Source organism: Festucalex cinctus, chromosome 1 (assembly GCF_051991245.1).
Source record: "Festucalex cinctus isolate MCC-2025b chromosome 1, RoL_Fcin_1.0, whole genome shotgun sequence".
NCBI lineage: Eukaryota > Metazoa > Chordata > Actinopteri > Syngnathiformes > Syngnathidae > Festucalex > Festucalex cinctus.
Window position 1 is genome coordinate 14,902,074 of NC_135411.1, and position 19,366 is coordinate 14,921,439.

Consider the following 19,366-nt stretch of genomic DNA (forward strand, 5'->3'; position numbering starts at 1 on the left):
AAAGAATTACCGATTACTCGCAGGAATGTCAGCCTTTGTTGCGCAAAAATATTACAGTGCCACTGTCAGCAATGCAGCCCTTTGTTGCGCGTTAGCGAAGGCTGAATGCCCTTTCCTGCGTAATTAGCATGAGCAAATACCGCGTGGTTACGTCATATATTTGTCCAAACAAGTCAGTCAAGTGAAGTAAGATGAAGTAAGGTTAAACGCCACAGCGTTGCGCAAGAAAGGTAGGACTTGTTTTCTCCTGTTTGCATTTCAACATCAGTTTACCTCGCAGCCGCCATGTGTGCGTGTGTTGGTCGGCCATATTGGAGCGGTACAAATACCGAAAGAAACTTCGGTTTCTCGTTATAAACTGTCTAGAGTCAAAGTAAGGTGAGGATAAATGTGCTTTATCCACTTTATTTGAAAATTGATTTAGCTAAGGCACATATTTTACATTAGAAACACTACCAAACAAAAATGTCATGAAAATTGTGCATAATTCTGTGTTGTATCAATGGCAATGGAAAGGCACTTAATTGTTATTCTTGACGCTGCCATAGATAGATTAATAACAATATTATCTGTCGTAAATGAAATTGTATAACTTCCCACATAATGTGCCATGGTGCCAATGTGGTAATTTTCATTCTAATCTACCAAAACACATACATCACAATACTGTCAAACTAGCCTGTGCTACTCTAGACAGATCATTCAATGTTACTTGTCAGCAGTTGCCACAGGAAAGCTGCTTAATTTTCTCCTCTAGTTCTTTAATGGCGCTCTCTTTGTCGGCGACCACTTGGTACAAATTCTGGATGAGCATCTTCTGCGCGGAGAGCTCGCTGCTGAGCGACGGTCCCGAGCTGGGCTGGCTCGGTGCGTTCTGCTTTGTGAGCTGGCTCAGCACCTCCAGCATGCGACTCTTCTCCTTCTGCCACGGCACAATCCAGATGATGAGATGTGATGATAAAAACGTTTTTTTGTTCACAGTCGATGTGTTTATTATCTTTACCAATAACGCGTCCACAAGCTCGTCGTCGTGTTTGCTCTTCAGCAGAAGAGAGGAAGTCTGAGCTTTCAAGGTTTTTATATCAGCGGCCAGACATTTGTTCCTTGCTTTGGTGCCGTCCAGCTCTTTCCTCACCTGTTCGTGGTCTCGCTGCAAAGTTTCGTAGCTGTCCGAGAGCCTCTGGACAAAGGCGGACGTGTCAGTATATTTCGGTTAAGGGTTAAAAATAATCATGAATAACCCACCTGAAATGCCTCCTTCTTTTCCTTCTCAGCGCTGCGGCTATAGCTGACGTTTCGGCCCTGGCTTTTAGAAGCAACGCTTGATAGTTGTTCTTCGTCCACGTTCAACATGCTTGATGGAGGTGACCTCAGCTGCTGCGCCAGGTCACGCACCTGTTACACGCACACTGCTCAGTTTAGATCCCACAGAGTTGATTTTTCTCTTGTGAGCTCTAAATTCCCTTCTTACCCTCGATTGAAGAGCCAGTATCTGCTGTGCACGTCCCCGAAAGCTTCCCGCACAGCTCAGTAACTGCTGAACATTGACGTCTTCACCGACCTCACTCACCAGAACCTGCAACAGGTGGCAGGAACAACAAATTGGTTTGCATGCAAAACGTGTGAGGTGATCGATCACGTTAAGATGAGATGTTTAGCACCTTCTGGGCCACTTTTAACTCCTGCTTGAGAAACTGAACTTGGTTGCGATGCTCGGTGACTTTGAGCTGGGTGGCAGATAATTTGTCCTTCAGGGACTTCACAACTGGACTGTCCTGTTTTTATGAATGGAAAAAGAAATAATATGTTCATGGTCAAACTATGGCCGTCATTTAGTAACTGTCCAGTCAATGTTTCAAGTAACATTTTCACATTCTGTACCTCAGAGTCTTTAGATGAGTTTTGCTTCTGCAAATTGTCATCAATTTTTTGCCCTGGTTGTGAATGCACAGCAGCCTGTAGCTGTAGCAGGAAAAAAGTATAAATAAATAAATAAATAAATAAATAATAATGACCCAGTCCGACATTGTGACGATGACACGAAACCAAGCAGAAGACTCACATCGTTCTCAAGTGCTTTGATTCTGTTACTGTTTTGTTTGCATTTTGTCCTCTCTCGTTCCACTTGAGCAGTCAGATCTCGGTTCTTTTTGGATAACTCCACGATTTTGACGGCTGCCGCGTCGCCTGACATGCCGGAGGCGCCTAAAAAGCCACAACAAACGCCCGACATTTTCATAATCAACATGCCAAAATAACAGCACTGATATTTTGATGACTGTATGTGAAAGAAGGTAAAATGAGGAAATAGTGTTAAAGTGGAAGTCAACCTTAAAGAGATACTCGAGTCATTGAACAATTTTCAGGAGTGAAAAATGAATGTTTTGTCCAGAATGCATTTGATAACTTCATTATTTTTCATGTACAATTAATACCTTTAAAAAGTAATTTTTCTACTTGCTGTCGACTGATGATGACATCACCTGTGTTGAGGAAGTAGGTAATGACCCATCACGGCTAACCTGTTTTCTGGGTTTGGTCAGTAAACCGAGCCATGATTGGTCGTTACCTACTTCCTCAGCACAGGTGCTGATCAGTCGACAGCAAGTAGAAAAATGACTTTTTAAAGGTACTAATTGTAATATGATGAAATGAAAAAATGAAAAATAAGGAAGTTACCACATTAATTTTCGACAAAATATGAACTTATTAACTTTTTACTGCTGAAAATGGCTCAATGAGTCAAGTATCCCTTCAAACATTTCTTGACAATAATATGTTATATGTGACCTCACTAGTCTAAACATGACATCCTGATTATTAAATTTGTGAAATATAAGTTATGAAGCAAAATCCAGCCATTTGTATCCATCTCGGGGGCGGCCATTTTGCCACTTGCCCTGAAGATGACATCAATGTTGCTAAGTCAATGACCAATCACAGCTCACCTGTTTTCTGAAGCTGTCCTGTGATTGGTTGTTACCTGAGACCGGAGCAACATTGATGTCATCTTCAGTCGACAGCAAGTGGCAAAATGGCCACCCCTGAGACTGATTAAAAAAATGGCTGGATTTTTAACAAGTGGGGCCGCATAGAACATATTATTGGCAAAAAAATAAAAATTGTTGACTTCCCCTAGCGGTTTGAGCACCTAAGGTAGAAAAACGCTACAAATGAAAGCCCATTTACTACTTAAGCCCTGTCGACATGCAGTTGGGTATTAAAATATCTGTAATGAGAAATTGTTACTCTAAAAATATATATTTGACTGGCACTTTAAAAAGTCCATGTTTTAACATTTGATTGAAATAAAACACATTTTTAGCAAAAATGCAAAACGGAATGACATTGCCAACCTGTTCTTGTTATCGAATTCCTTAAATGCAAGTACTCAATCTGAAAAAAAAAAAAGGGGTATATCTGTGCATGCTTCGAAAACATCATTATGCACATACCAGCCATGAGAAACACCCTCTCTTGTTCCCATTTCTTCTTCATGTGTTTGAACTCAAATTCTTTTTCGCTCAGCAGCTTGAAGAGGCGACCATTGACATCCGTCAGCTCCCTCAGCTGGTCCAACAAACGCTGACGCTCATCCCGTTCAAGTCTACAGGAAGTGATTGACAAAAAGTTACATAAATGCAAAGTAGCAAATGTTCAACCTTTCGATTTTTTTCCACCTGTCTTTCATGTAGTCTGCTGAAGTGTTTTGGCTCAGTAAATCCAAATGCTCACTGAGAAACGTATTCTTCGCTTCCGTTTCATCCAAATGCTGTTTTCCATTTTCCTGTTGCCAAAGATTCTCTCCATTTCCATAGTCAATCTGTGTTGCTTCTGTTACACAGACAAGCAATAATGATACCACATGAATCAGGTGGTTATAAATACATTAAGTATTTTGCTAATTGCTGTAAAAATAAAGTGCACATTTGGATTAAATATTGAATAGTTATTTCCTTCCATTTATGTGTAAGTGTAATATTTTTTTACTCAACTCAACTTTATTTATAAAGTACTTTAAAACAGGCATTGCTGTATACAAAGTGCTGTACATGAAACACAAATCGGTTGTGCAGTAAAGAATAAAGTAACAACTATAGGAAGATCGTAGCCAAGATTCATATCCATGACCTCCAAATAACATTAAACAAATGTGGAATTCTCGATTTTGGAGTTGAACATACGCAGCCAACACACCTACATGTTAATTAAGGTATCAATATAATGAATTTCAATACATGAGATGCACAAAATGAATTACTATTAGCACATTATCGTTGTAATCTACTGTGGTGTAAAACCTAGCTGTACCAAAATATTCTAAACAACTCATGATAGCCTACAGTGGAGTTCTACACCAAACTACAACCAACGGGAATTAATACACCCTATTTTTGAAAAATTACCTCTCAGAAAGTGTTACGCTTATTTTATAGATGTTGTGCAAGTATTCCATTATGTGTCTGGTGATGTATTAACAGTAGCCAATAAGTGCGTGTAGTGTATTAAGGTCCCAAAAGCAACATTTATCCAGTAAGTGAATTTAAACGATTGTAGAAAATAATTTACTGACCTGCCATTAGATGAAGTATCGCCTTTGTTTACAACAGAGGCTGTTTTGCATCTGTTTCGCGAACAGAAAACTCCCCAAAGGATTTCCTGTACCCGAGACAGCTGCATCCATGGCAACGTCGCTGCCTTGACGAGATCTCGCGAGAAGACAGGAAGACGTTGTCATGCTCGGAGCTCATAATAACTTATTAGAAAACGCATTAAAAAAAATTTTTTTACTTTTTGGAAACAGCCGACTTGCTATGTGAGTATTAAAGTGCAAACAATGTATTTTTTACGACCAGTGGATATGTGGTAGTATTATCTTGTTTGCCGCCATCAAAATGGCCCCTACGGTAGTACTATGTGACGTCACGTTCTCAACCACAGGCCACACCTTACCAGTCAATCAAAAGCTATACAGCATCATAACGACGCCTATACTGCATGTCGATAAAATGAAGCAGAATTTTTTTTTTTTAATAAAATATAAGCCAAAAGTTAGAGGTCAGAGTCCATCATGAAATACTGAATCATTTATTTTTCAGTGACATGACATGGAAGCAGCAACCGTTACAAATACTGAAACTACATGTACATACACATTGAAAATAGCCGTTTGTCACATAAGGCGTGCGATATTAGCTTCAGCACACCATGCTATATACCGGTAATATACCGTAGTTACAGTGTGCCTTATGCGTACCGCTTCATTTGCCACTCATGAAGCATGACTGGACTCAAGTTGATGCAACATGATACTGAACTTGCCCGCGATTAGCAACCTATATTGAACCCAGTGAATGAATACTGTATATTATCCTAAACACTTTATGAATGATTCACATTACATCAATTTGACAATGTATCTGTTGCATTTGTGTTTTACTGGTTAGAAAAATCCAAGGGGTGTCCATAGTGGGCTTCAGTGTGAGCAAGGTGTGTGTTTTGTTTTTGGGTTTTTTTTGGGGGGGGGGTTCCCCCGCAAAAAAAATAAAAATTCCTACTTCAGTACATTAATGATGAAATACACAAGACAAAACTACTACAAAGGGAATTTCTTTTTTTCCAATACAGTCCTAGCATGTCTTATAAATATATTTTAAGTGTAATTCAATAACAATCCCACACCATTCAATATTAAAACAATGTCTTCAAATAATCATGCATTCATTATAACTGCAAACTGTGTGTAGAAGAGGTAATATACAATATTATTGTGTAGATAATCAAATGTTATATTTATTTGCTTGTAGGTGCAACCTGTCAGTAGAAAAATAAACCTTAACATGAGGTAATATTAAGGGATGTTAAATAAAAGTTGAGTCCATGTTCACTTTGATTGCGCTGGGCTCTGTTCTTCACGTGGTTTGACAACGTAGTCCCTGTACATAGTATAAATGACACCTAAAAAAAACCAAAACAACAGTTAGATTATGTATTCTATGTTTGTTTCGAGCTGCATACGTACCAATAGTCATGGCTCCCACCACGAAGCCTTGGGCAGCGACACGCGTGTGGATCAGGTGCACGGACATTTTAGTGTTCCCGCGACTTTTCAACTTCCACAGTCCGTAGCCCGCAATGGCAAGGCAGCCCGCTATTCCTGAGCACAAAAGACAATGGAAACATTTTCGCAAATAGTTTATGTACTTAACGGCACATATGACTGGTCATCAATTTGCGATAAGGCCATTCAGCAATTTATTTTTCTCACAAATTAACATGCAATTTGCCATTTAACTTCCGCTTCATAGATGCCACATCTGCCCTGCGGAGGCCAGGGCGTGTTCTGTTGCAGTGTTTTGTTTTGACAGACAATTAGTAGTGTGATGATGACAATATCGCGATAGATCGTGATACTTTGTCTCCCGAGAGATTATCGATACGCCTTGCAAGTATCGCAATATTTGTAGTTAATATACAGCCACTATAATGGCTCCATTGCTCATTACTTATTGAGCAATTACTTGGCAGGCCCCTAGGGGGAGCCTCTCATCAGAGTGGTGGGGTATTGGACCGAAATCCTCAGGCAAAGAAGACTCATGAGCTTACTTTTACTTGTGTAAGACATTCATCTGTCCAGCAACTGACTCAGTTTTGCATACCTTCCGATGAAAAAATGTGTATTATATCTTCAATTTTAACATTTTATGATTCGACTTTTTGAAGCACACAATTTCTGAGGAATATTAATATATAAGACACCAGTTTTAAGATTTTTCAGTGATGGTACAAAAACTATTATCTCATTGAAAAACAAAACAGTTTATGTCTTGAGTAGTTTTATCGTAGATTATCGTGGATTTACAACCAAACCAATATATTGATAATCAAGGTATCATCATATCGTGAGATAATCGTTATCGTGAGCCTTGTATCGCATATCGTATCGTGAGGTACCCATAGGTTCCCACTCCTACACACAATTATGTAATACAGAAAATAATATCTATAGGATTTGAGGTATGGTATTTGAGTGGACAGCATAACTGATGATTAAGGGATGGCCATACGTGGGCCACTATTTGAGGAAATATGGAAAATTTGAAACTCGGGTATAGTCAAATAGGGATAAGGCAATGGTTTTAGTAGTGCTTATTTTTTCCCCAACAAACAATAATATAATATGTAATATAGACAACATACTATAATGTATTACAGTTAACAAGGATGTACTGTATTTGAGATACTTGCTGCTTATCTATCATCTATTGAATGGCACACCCGGCAATTAATTAAGGCTTTATAGGATATTATAGTTCCAGGCATCCTTTGGATACGTTATTATTATTATTATTATTATTATTATTATTAATTTATTTATTTTTATTTTTTAAGGGCTACAAAAAACAGTAATGTACTAAATCTAAGCTACTAATAAATATTGTATTAACTCCTCCATCACTTATCAAAAAGGTAGCTCTGGGTTGTGATCTCATTGTCCTGGCCACTACTTCAGTTTTGCAAATTCATGCTTTACAGGTTGGGTGTACCGTGGTGCAATAGTTTTCTGTTGAGACATGGTGGCATCATTTCATAGGAAGAGGCTATTCCACTCATTAAAAGGAAGTATGTATTAGAGGTGCGGCCTTTGATTCATTCCCCCTCCACACACACACTCTTTCATGTGGCTAAATAACATTAGGCTATTAGCAGAGGCCATCTGTTCTACAGGATATGCGTCTCATCAGTCTTTGTACAGATGCTGGTAATAACAGCCATCAAAACTCAGAAGACAACAATTTTGAATATTTATTTAATTTTACGATTCTTTATGCTGTTTTTTTTATTCACCAACAAAAAATTGTCCAAGTCATACCCCAGATTTGTGTGCTTGCTTCTGAAACTGAAATCCATTTTCAAATCTATGAATTTTTTTTTCCTATGATACTTCATTTTTGTAACATCCAAATATGGTTTACCTGTTTTCATGTGAATTGTCTATTTTATTTTATGTATTATTTATTTATTTATTTTATGTGTGTCTATCCTTAAAATGTACAAATGTGTTGTCAGGTATCCATGCAAGATATGTTCTTGAATGTAAATTCGCGTTGAACTGTGTCAATAAAAGAATATTAAAATAATAATAATAATAATAATAATAATAATAATAATAATAATAATAATAGCCATCAAACTAAGGGAGACATGTATTTGAGGTGGGGTGATACTGCATCTTCAGGAAGAAATTAAGACACACTAGCCACTATGTTGCGTAACCTCATAATGAAATAAATTCTAAAGGCACATCAAAACTAACTATGTTGGCTGATTACAAACAGGTAGCCAATGAAAACCGAACATTATTACCTAGTTTAGAAGCCCGACCTGTTGTGTTAAGTGATGTAATCAAGGTAGCCAGGCGGAGGGTACTCACCCATAGGAACAAATGGGTTCTCCTTGGATTTCCTCCACAATTTGGACTCGTTCTCCTCGTAGGCAGACATTTTAACTGGACATAGAAATATGTACAAATCCTGAAGAGTTGAGTTTGCTTAGATAGCACTTTAGCTCTTCGAAGTTCATGCTAACGAACAGCTCAGAGGTTACACATGAAGGACATTAGACAGGGTCAAAATATTAAGAAAGTGCCTAAAACTGTCACAGGCTCTTATTAGAAACATCCAACGCACGTGCTTTTGATTATCGGACAGTTTAAAAAAAAAAAAAAAAAATCACTTAAGCAGTAGAGGCATCATTTATTCGTAGCGGTTACAAAAATAGGCTGTTTAAAATCAGTCTTACCTGTGAATAAATATGAACGTTACTGGAGTAAATTATGAGTCAAATATCCAGCTTACGGAATCTCCTGGGTCCTCAAGTCACACGTACGAAGAAGGAAATGGACCGGCAGTTTTCGTGATGTAACCACCATTGCACGCAGATATGACGTCAAAGGAGTCGTGCATAGTGGTGCGTTCGAGGACACAAGTAAAAATGGGACAAACTACAGCAGGCTTCCTATTCTTTGTTAAAAATGCAATAAAACTTCCTTACATCAATTTTTGTCTTTTCTCTATATATTATATCAAATAATTGACCTATTTCATGTCTGAATGTACTCTCGACTACCCAAATTAAAAGCGGTTTCAACTTTTACTGTTCAAAGGAAAACGAAAGCAACCCATTATTTTTGGTTCACAACTTTTATGTATTTATTTTTTTTAAATTCCTTTATTAATTCCAAAGTCAACTTCTCTCTACAACGACGTGTTTTTTTTTTATGCTGCCTTCATGTGGTATCAAAATTATGGTAAATACCACATATCGAGTAGAAATTGCACGTGGATGCCCCTTCATGTTTAAACATGGCGGAGGGCACCTCATAGAAGGATGCGTGAATAAGAAGAAATATTTAGACTTTTAAGGGCACTGTCGTCCACTAGCAGGTTGTTTTAGAATCTACACAATTACGTAGCGATTCAACAATTCAACGTCCTGTCCTTTACAACTCATTAGTTCCCGTAATTGTTCGGTTTTACGAGCAACGACTATGTCAGCTGCCAGGTGTTTGTTTTTCTTTCTTTCTTTCTTTCTCTTTCTTTCTTTCTTTCTTTCTTTCTTTTTCTACAACAAAAGCACATGAACAACAGAACTCGCTCGTAATTAGGAGTGTCCAAGTGGTAAAGTCCATCTTTCCCATAGCACGTGAAGGCAGGGTAGGCTCATCCATTGAATGGGAAGGTGGCATCCGGCAAGTTTGTCACATGTATGGTGTCAGTAAGTGATATATTCACTTTATAACAGTTACCAGCACAATGAACGATTTCTTGATGCCATGCAGGTTTGTCACTTACTAATTTACTCTCTCTTGTACAGTTAAGAAAGAAAGAAAGTCTATTCTATGCATTTTGCAATGTACAGATTTTGATATTTTGCTTTTGTAATGAGTTTGTTACACTTTAGAGAGTCCACATGGAGACCCGTGTTTCCCCACACAAACTGTCAAACATCCATCCATCCATTTTCTGAACCGCTTGCTCCTCACAAGGGTCGCGGGGTGTGCTGGAGCCTATCCCAGCTGGCTATGGGCACTAGGCGGGGTACACCCTGAACTGGTGCCAGCCAATAACTGTCAAACAATAGTCTACAATACATGAAACTGAAAAGCTATCTGATACATGGGCTTGGCGAATGCCTGTATCGTGGCAGGCTTCCCATTAGGTGGCGCCACATGCCCAGGGTAGTCTACAAAGTGACATCTCCAAAGTTACTGTTATGATTCTCTGCTCTGCTTGAGCATCCTGATCAGGCTGGTATGACATATTGCTAAGTATTATCGCATGAACTGATGAAGCCTTCCCAGATGAGAGATAGACGAAACATTTTGTAACACAGAGCAGTCCAGTTTATTCAATGCTCTGAAAAATACATGACCTGGATGAATGAGAATATCTCCAGACCTGTAAGACTACTGTAAGTTACTTTATTTATTGCTACTGCAATGAGGCAGCTTCAAGTAAAAAAAATAAAAAATAAAAAAAATAAAAATAAAAAAATAAAAAAGGGGGAGACTCAGAGTGTCACGTTTCAGGGAAAAAATGACAATGTTTCAGTCCATAAATAGCAAATTAACAGCTGTTTCTACTTGGATGACTGTAAAAGCTGGATTTTTCCATGAGCTTGTAAACGCCTCCTTTGATGGCAACAGTTAAGAAAAATGAAGAATGAATGATGGAGTCTTAACTAAGAGCAAATGTGGTTCATAGTGTCCATTCTGCTTGCAACTCTCCATAAATGTCAGCCTGCTGACGTTCCGGGAAAACTGAAACCTACATGGGAGGAGCCAAAACAGCATTTATACTCCGTGTGTGGACCTTCACTCCAAAGCATGCTTGTTCCGTCAGAGGGATCAGTCATGGGAGGGCCGGTGCTGCCGATCCTTGGCGCGCTCTTCACAGCATTGATGGGAGGATTGTATCTGCTCGGGGTGTTCAGACGCCGGCGTCCCGGTGAGCCCCCTCTGGACAAGGGTCTCTTCCCTTGGCTGGGTCACGTTTTGGAGTTCCGCAGGAACACGGTGAAGTTCCTGCAGAGAATGCAGAGCAAGCACGGCGATGTGTTTACCATCCAGCTCGGCGGCTTCTACGTCACCTTCGTGCAGGACCCCTTGTCCTTCGGTCCGTTTGTCAAGGAAAGCCGGGAGAAGCTCGACTTCAATAAGTTCGCCAAGCACCTGGTGCACAGGGTCTTCGGCTACTGGTCGCCCCACAGCGAGCATCACCTCCTCCAGCAGTCCAGCAACAAGCACCTGAAGGGGGACGGCTTGGAGGTCCTCACACAATCCATGACGAGCAACCTTCAGAACCTGATGCTGCACAACCTCGGTAAGGATGAGCGCGTCTGGGCGGAAGACGGGCTATTCATGTACTGCTACAATATCGTGTTCAGGGCCGGCTACCTGTCCCTGTACGGCAACGAGTCCCCCAAGCGCGGGGACGGCGAGGAGAAGGCCAAAGAGAAAGACCGGGTGGAATCAGAGGCCTTGTTCTACAAGTTCCGCAAGTACGACCAGCTCTTTCCCAACCTGGCGTACGGCGTCCTGCCTCCCAAGGGGAGGATGGAACTGCGGGGGCTCATGGACTACTTCTGGGACGCCCTGGCGCTTCACAAGGTGAAGACCAAAGACAACATCAGCGGTTGGGTCTGGGATATGCAGCAGGCGCGGGTGGAGATGGGCATGGACGGGGCCATGATCGACAGGTACATGTTCCTGCTCCTGTGGGCCTCGCAGGGCAACACGGGCCCGTCCGCCTTCTGGCTGCTTCTCTACCTCATGAAGCACCCGGACGCCATGGCGGCCGTCAAGGCCGAGGTGGACCGGATCGTCCGCGAGTCAGGCCAGGACGTGAGGCGCGGCGGGCCCTTGCTGGACCTGACGCGCGAGATGCTGACGAAGGCCGTCGCCTTGGACAGCGCCGTGGAGGAGACCCTACGGCTCTGCGCCGCGCCCCTCCTCACCAGGGCCGTGCTCCAGGACATGTCGTTCAAGATGGCCGACGGCCGGGAGTTCCTCGTCCGCAAGGGGGACAGGATGGCGATCTTCCCTTACAGCAGCGTGCAAATGGACCCCGGGATCCACCCGGACCCGACGGCCTTCAAATACGACCGCTTCCTCAACCCCGACGGGAGCAGGAAGACAGAGTTTTACAAAGACGGCAAGAAGGTGAAGTACTACACCATGCCGTGGGGTGCCGGCGTGTCCATCTGCCCGGGCCGCTTCTTTGCCACCAACGAGCTCAAGCAGTTCATCTTCCTCATGCTGGTCTACTTTGAGTGCGAGCTGCTGGATCCGGAAATGGAGATCCCCGGCATCGACGTACGGAGATGGGGCTTTGGGACCATGCAGCCTGTCAGAGAGGTTCCCTTCCGATACAGACTCCGATATTAAACGCAGAGTTTAGATGCAAAATGAAGACTATTTAAAGGGCAATGCAATCACATTTAAAGCTTACCTTTCGTTATATACTGTATGACCATAATCTGTTCTGACATTTCAAGATTTTTTTTCATGTAGAAATAAGTATAGTATCTAGTTGTAAATAGTATACAGTTGCTCTGATTTACACCAATTAGTGAATTAGTGCTGTCACTATCGAATATTTTTAGGATCGATTCATATATCGATTATTCAATTGATTAATCGACTAATCGGATTCATTTCAATTTTGTATTAAAGTGTATTACGTTTTCCCCCTGATGACTCTTTATTAACCGGTGATTGGTGTTTATTTTGTAATTCACATTCGTATAGTGACTACAAAAAAAGGGGGGGGGGATTGATGTTGTACTATATTACTGGTTCGATCCTTGTTTTCCAAAGTAAAAACAAATCAGTAAACAATAACTGTTAATATGTTGAAATCAGAGGATTTGGCTCCAAACGATTACTCTATTATTAAAATAGTTGTCGATTAATTTGATAATAGATTACTTGTCGATTAATCGATTCATTTTGACAGCTCTAACTGAATTACCATCCACATCTGTTTGCGTGCACAATCTGGTTTGCATAAACAAACTTTAGTGATTCACTTTTCCCAATGAAAATAGCTGTGTGGTTTATTGTGACTTTTGTATGCTGGATTTAAGTGACCTAAGCAAGGCCTTCCTTTTGGAAAATCAAAGCGAAGACACCTTATGTAAGCAATGTTGTATACTGAATCATCATTTTAACCGTTATTTGTAGTGCTAACCAAATCTATTGGGCCACCCGGTCACAAAAAACATTGTGAGGTGCTCTCACTTTGACTATGAAAGTCAGTGAGCTAACTTCATTTTTTTTTTTTCAAATGACATCTTATTGTAACATTCAACCATTAAAGATCAATTTTCCATTCATGAATGTAAGTAAATAATTATTTAAAATATCGTTCAAGAAATCATTTGTTGTACCATTTTTTTTCTTGGGCTAAAAAGCTTCCAGACAAAGTGTATTTTCTGCTATATTGTATTCCGCACAAAATAAAAAATATTACTATGAGTGATGGTCTACTTGACTTGACCAATTTTTTATAGCCGAGGAACAAATTCCCCATCTTGTCTCACTATGATCTATGACTATGACGATAGCTAGTGTGAAAAACAATCTGCTTGTAATCACACTACTCTTGTTTGCAAAGAGTGCAACAGCTTGAAGTGAGTGTAATGTATACATGCATTTTTTTTTTAAATACATTGTTTTTTAAATGAAGAACACCCAAGTCTAGAAAGTAGTCGAGCATGTACACAGCTGGAAAGACACTGAGGAAAAGCACGTGTGCACAATGATGCTTTTTCTCGCCAAGTATGGGACCACTTACGTAACATAGTTGACGGATTTGCCTTGGAATGAAGTTTAAAATGATCAAGACAGACTGTATTTATTAGAAATAATTAGGACTAAAACAAGTTGTAATCATATCAATATCATTCTTCTTACATTTGACAAAGCTAGCATGTTGTGTAACGTTTTTTTTCACTTGGTTTGTGTTTTAGCAACATTCTTTGATCAAGAGGATGTGTGAAGTGTGCACTTTTATAAAATAAAGTATGGGGGCAAAAAAAAGCTATTTGCTTGTGTTTCATTGCAGTGGTGAATAATTGTGTGATAATTGCAAGAACAAATAGAAATCCAATGCAATACACAAACAGTATCATTATCATTCAGTATCTGCCCAATTCCAATACAATCAGACACAAACTTGTTAATCTTCCTCTACGCTCTACTTTATTATCCCCAAATAAACGCTCGCTCGCTTTGTCGAGTCATTTCACATTTATAAAAGTGATACAGAGTGGAATTTTGGTGTCCAAAATGTCCAGTCGAGTTGCAAAGCAAATTTAAAAAAAAAAAGGAGGAGACCATGTTGAGAAAAAGTTCACATGCAATGCACATTAAAGACTCTGCCAACATCTGCAGTTAGATGAAGGCCATATGTTCTTTACATACATAATGTACACATCGGGGACATTCCAATAGCGTTTTGTTTCACTATCTAATTGTGTTCAAGGTTCTGTTTCGGAAGGAAATCAAATCATAAGTGGCCTTGAGTTTGAATCAGAAATGTGTTTTGAAAAGTTTCAACACAACACTGGTCATGTATTTACCTAGCGACAGCCGTGCGTTGAGCCAATGAGGTCACAAGCTGGCGGACATAACCAAACTGTGATTAGCAGCTTGTGCGTTGAGGAAGAAGACGAGAAACTCATCATGTGAATTGCACAACACATTGACCATCAAAACCACTATACAAGACTTCGGGAGCACTGACCATCTTAAAGGAACGGTCTTCCGTTTTCACTCAGGAAAATGCACTTTTTAAATACAGGATGCACACTATTTAAAACTCCTTCTCGGTTGACACCTGTGGGCTTCTGTTAATGTGTGGTGGTGATTTTTTCCTAAACCCCCACGCCCCCAGCCTGTATTTTGCCATGTTGTGTTTGTTTTGTCAACAACTGGAGGTTTTTGTGGACACACTGTTGTTGAACCCTCCAGCCAATCGCAGAGCGAGGGGTGGCGGGGGGCGTGTCGCAGACGGGGCCGGGCGAATTTGTCGGCTGCATGACGTCACTCCTGCCGCAACTTGACAGAACACACAGATTTTTAAACATTTTTTTCACTCACTCACACATGTAAGCTTGTGTGAGTGAGTGAGTGAGTGAGTGAGTGAGTGAGTGAGTGAGTGAGTGAGTGAGTGAAAAAATAATCAGTGCGTGCTGTCAAGTTGCTGCAGGAGTGACATCATGCAGCCGACAAATTCGCCCGGCCCGTCTGCGACACGCCCCCTGCTCTGCGATTGGCTGGAGGGTTCAACAACCCTGGGGTGGGGGTTTAGGAAAAAAATCACCACCACTCATTAACAAAAGCCCAGAGGTGTAGACTGAGAAGGAGTTAAAGTGTGTACATCCTGTATTTAAAAAGTGCATTTTCGTGAGTGAAAACGGAAGACCGTGTCTTAATCTTTTTTTTTTTTCTTTTTTTTTTTTCTTTTTTTTTTTTTTTTTTTTTTAGTATTCAGAACAATCATAACATGTTACGGGGCGTCACGAGTTAGCTTTGAGTGATTACTGTACCATGGCAGCATTGGCTTTTATCTGATAAACGCCTGGCTGATTTGCAGCTTTGAGTTTCAATGTACGAGAGACCCGGGCTAGTTGTATCACGGGTAAGTTGTCACGTTGCAATTTTCTCCTCCACCAGAGGGCGCAACGAAAAAGTGGAATACTAGTTTTCTTCTTATAAATGGTCAGGGGTTGTGTACTGTCTGAGAATAGAATAGCACATTGTGAGCTGCATGAGTGCCAGTTATCTGTTTTGCACAACCCAAAGTAAACATCTTCAACTTCATATTTTTTTTAAACAGGCGTCGTACATACACAAATTCTAGCAGCAAATCATGTGGCCTCGTTAAGAGGAGAGATTCAGGCATCTTGTCATGTCTCAGTCACTGCTATGTTTTAAGCTAACTTTAAAACTAGAGCAAGTATTAGCCAACATGGTCGTTTGGGGCAACTTGTCTCAGTCATTTTGGGGTTTGTTGTCACATATGCAAAGAGTGGGCCAATGAAAAATGCACCTCTGGCAACTCTTTTTACCTATGCTAGAATGTTCTTCCGATGATGAGTTGAACAGTGAGGAATTTAGTTTGCTAGGTTTTGTTTCATTGTTTAAAAATTGATTTTCCAGTTGTTATAACTACAGTATGCTCATATGTTAGCACTCGTTTAAGTTTCATAATGAACCATCCATCAATCGCTTTATTTAAAAAAAAATTCAATTTAAACTCAAATTTCCAGTATAAGGGAAGCAAATCAGGGATTTGAGGCTGAGAGCTATGACCTATATGCCAGCAGTTCCTAAGGACTTTAATCTATTTCATAATATTTTATGTTAAAGTTTTCTCAATGACTAAATTTTCAAGATCAATGATAAACAATTCCGATGGCTGGAAACACAAAAAACAAAACAAAACAAAAAAAACAAAACAGGAGAACAAGGACAATTTTGTCCTTGTTTTATTAGTTGCAAAATATGTGACATCTTACCCCATATAGTGTGACAACTTACCCATTGGAGGGGCAACATGTCACTCCCTCTATTTGATGGCTTATAACTGCACTGACACAAAGTACGAAAATGACATCAATATGAAAAATTTACCCAAGACTTTGGTCTTTCCTCTGGTATACGTTTTGTTTATATATGATGTATTGATTTCAAGCAATATATAAAAGTATAAAAAGTGATACAACTAGCCCCGGTCTCCCCTATTTGTTTGACAAAGAAACTGCAATTTCTTATTTATTTTAAGCCTTGCGTGTGTGTTTTTTTCCCCACAAAAAAATCCCCACAATTTTTGTTCACAAAAATCACATCACTATAGTCACCTAAAATCCAGCTCAAAGCAAATAGTTGACAAGAAACGCGACACCAGTAAGATTTGGCGTCCAGTCACAACTAGTTGCTCTGCAGTAACCTTCTCCACTGAGCATTCAGCTGACGTAAACGCACAACACTCTTTCCAGTTACTCATTAATACAAGATGTCCACACAGAGGTATGGCCCCAATCCAGGTCGCCGACAGTCTGTATACAAGTCACAAAAACACGTGTTACCGGCAGCTTTGATTATTTTTTAAATGCTGACCGTAAAATTTGTTGAGTCATTTAAGGCAGCGTACACTTTGCTGTGGTTTATTGACTTACTCATCAACTTCAAACTGGTGATCGACATCATCGGATGTCCGATTTGAGAGGCGGTGAAAGTTCATAAAGATGTTTCCTGTCCTATATTACACCATTGTCTATTGTAATCTGCATACGGAAATGGACTTTGGCGTACACATTCCAAGAAGCGGCTCAATCTTTGAGTTGTCCTGATATGTATCTACTACTTACGATAGGAAGTAACAGACAAGGAAACAATCTGTTACGTCACAAAACTTGAATGAACTCGACATGCCATGTTTCAAGGTAACATTATTTAACTCACAAATGTAACATAAACATGAACACTTACTTCCTAGTCATGTGTGAGCTAATCTAATGACTCGTTCTTCACTCAGCGGTGCCACAGTCAGTCAATCAGAGAATCAGCAATTTGAACTCGCTTGTTTACAAAAAGCGAACCGACAGTCACATGATCAAAGCCACTTGTTCACAAACAGCATCAATAACCAAGCCCTTTTCTTACAAAATCACATCACTAGGGATGTAACAATAAGGGCAATATCGTGATAATTATTGTATCGTGACCTTCATATCGTGATATCGTATCGTGATGTTTGGATATCGTTACATTCCTACACATCACCAGTCAAATAATATCAATTTGGTCACACAAATAGCAACACAAACCACACATTATCCAAATCAAATTATTTTGCTGACAAAAAAACCTAACATTAAGTACACACTATGCGGTTTACACCAAAACACACACACACACACACACACACAAAACATTTTTGTCACATGCGTTCTACAACTTTTTGTCATTGAAGTTTGATGACCATATTCCATAGCTGGACGTAACGCCCCAGTATCAACAAGAGGTGACACATCAAGTCAAAAAAGAAGCGTGGCTATTGTTTTGACACAATGTTTGACAAAAAGAGGAGTCAGGCTACATTTGTGTCAACAACAACAACAAAAAAGCGTCCTCTGCGCCCAGCTGGGGAAAAAATGCCTTTGACAATAACCTTTGGAAAACGGCCAAAGGAAGCATTAACAACAAATAGAAATGACCCAGGGTTGGTTTAAACATGCAATTGCACAACATTAACTACCTAAATAGCTAAGCTAACATTGTGCAGTATAAACAATTCTGTTTTACAAGGATGGTCATGTTAATTTTGGATTGACATTTTTAGAGCAATGATGTTGAAATAGAATGAAGACAATTCCACCAATCAAGAAATCTAATTGTGCTTTTCATTGCTTTAGGTATATCCACCATGGTTATAAAAAAAATTGTATTTTTCATTGTTAGTTTTTAATTTGTCGTGACTTTAGTTTTTCAAATTCAGTTAGTCTTTTTTATTTTATTTTTTTTTTAGTTTTTTTTTTAGGTACCATCCATCCATCCATCCATCTTCTTCCGCTTATCCGAGGTCGGGTCGCGGGGGCAGCAGCTTTAGGAGGGAAACCCAGACTTCCCTCTCCCCAGCCACTTCAACCAGCTCCTCCGGCGGGATCCCAAGGCGTTCCCAGGCCAGCCGAGAGACATAGTCTCTCCAGCGTGTCCTGGGTCGTCCCCGGGGCCTCCCGTCGGTGGGACATGCCCGCAACACCTCCCCAGGGAGGCGTCCAGGAGGCATCCGAACCAGATGCCCGAGCCACCTCAGCTGGCTCCTCTCAACGCGGAGGAGCAACGGCTCGACTCTGAGTCCCTCCCGGATGACCGAGCTTCTCACCCTATCTTTAAGGGAGAGCCCGGACACCCTGCGGAGGAAACTCATTTCGGCCGCTTGTAACCGGGATCTCGTTCTTTCGGTCACGACCCACAGCTCGTGACCATAGGTGAGGGTCGGAACGTAGATCGACCGGTAAATCGAGAGCTTTGCCTTTTGGCTCAGCTCTTTCTTTACCACAACGGACCGATCCAGAGTCCGCATCACCGCAGACGCTGCACCGATCCGCCTGTCGATCTCCCGCTCCATCCTACCCTCACTCGTGAACAAGACCCCAAGATACTTGAACTCCTCTACTTGGGGCAGGACCTCATCCCCGACCCGGAGAGGACACGCCACCCTTTTCCGACTGAGGACCATGGTCTCGGATTTGGAGGTGCTGATCTTCATCCCAACCGCTTCACACTCGGCTG

At 40.6% G+C, this 19,366-nt stretch overlaps 3 protein-coding genes and 1 long non-coding RNA gene across 7 annotated transcripts in view; 2 read left to right on the forward strand and 2 right to left on the reverse strand.

Annotated features, from left to right (window-relative positions):
* The first annotated feature begins 11 nt into the window (after nt 1–11).
* LOC144017328 (uncharacterized) lies at nt 12–3,914 on the forward strand. Of its 2 annotated transcripts, none has more exons than XR_013283164.1 (3): nt 12–230; nt 1,275–1,585; nt 3,529–3,914. It is a non-coding gene; the product is annotated as an uncharacterized LOC144017328 (long non-coding RNA). The 2 variants fall into 2 exon arrangements; XR_013283163.1 differs by having other exon boundaries at nt 1,275–1,386; nt 3,532–3,914.
* The window catches only part of LOC144017271 (coiled-coil domain-containing protein 13-like), a 43,667-nt gene continuing 24,324 nt past the window's right edge, over nt 24–19,366 (reverse strand). The window contains exons 1-10 of one of the 3 annotated variants that reach the window (XM_077518666.1): nt 4,574–4,695; nt 3,681–3,834; nt 3,456–3,607; nt 2,063–2,205; nt 1,882–1,962; nt 1,662–1,775; nt 1,472–1,576; nt 1,246–1,395; nt 1,004–1,180; nt 30–922 (exon numbers count right to left, since the gene is read on the reverse strand). In XM_077518666.1, the coding sequence (XP_077374792.1) occupies nt 716–922; nt 1,004–1,180; nt 1,246–1,395; nt 1,472–1,576; nt 1,662–1,775; nt 1,882–1,962; nt 2,063–2,205; nt 3,456–3,607; nt 3,681–3,834; nt 4,574–4,580 (1,290 nt within the window). In that variant the 5' untranslated portion in view covers nt 4,581–4,695 and the 3' untranslated portion in view covers nt 30–715. Of the gene's footprint in view, nt 923–1,003; nt 1,181–1,245; nt 1,396–1,471; nt 1,577–1,661; nt 1,776–1,881; nt 1,963–2,062; nt 2,206–3,455; nt 3,609–3,680; nt 3,835–4,573; nt 4,696–19,366 lie in introns of those variants that run through there. The other 2 variants (XM_077518655.1, XM_077518646.1) reach the window with 2 other exon arrangements.
* higd1a (HIG1 hypoxia inducible domain family, member 1A) lies at nt 5,073–9,256 on the reverse strand. Its single transcript, XM_077518765.1, has 4 exons — nt 8,803–9,256; nt 8,435–8,509; nt 6,023–6,157; nt 5,073–5,958 (listed from the first exon to the last, which is right to left on the reverse strand). Exons 2-4 carry the CDS (start codon nt 8,502–8,504, stop codon nt 5,885–5,887), a joined length of 279 nt encoding a protein of 92 aa, XP_077374891.1. The 5' UTR covers nt 8,505–8,509; nt 8,803–9,256; the 3' UTR covers nt 5,073–5,884.
* LOC144017263 (5-beta-cholestane-3-alpha,7-alpha-diol 12-alpha-hydroxylase-like) lies at nt 9,821–13,549 on the forward strand. The gene is made up of 2 exons (XM_077518634.1): nt 9,821–9,841; nt 10,802–13,549. The coding sequence occupies exons 1-2, from the start codon at nt 9,836–9,838 to the stop codon at nt 12,446–12,448; spliced, it is 1,653 nt and encodes a 550-aa protein (XP_077374760.1). The 5' UTR covers nt 9,821–9,835; the 3' UTR covers nt 12,449–13,549.

Coding starts and splice junctions, on each gene's coding strand:
- higd1a (XM_077518765.1), bottom strand. CDS start 8,504: ATGTCTGCCTACGAGGAGAACGAGTCCAAATTGTGGAGGAAATCCAAG. Junction 6,158..8,434: donor GAACCCATTTGTTCCTATGG/GTGAGTACCCTC, acceptor TTTTGTGCTCAG/GAATAGCGGGCTGCCTTGCC. Junction 5,959..6,022: donor GGTGGGAGCCATGACTATTG/GTACGTATGCAG, acceptor GGTTTTTTTTAG/GTGTCATTTATACTATGTAC.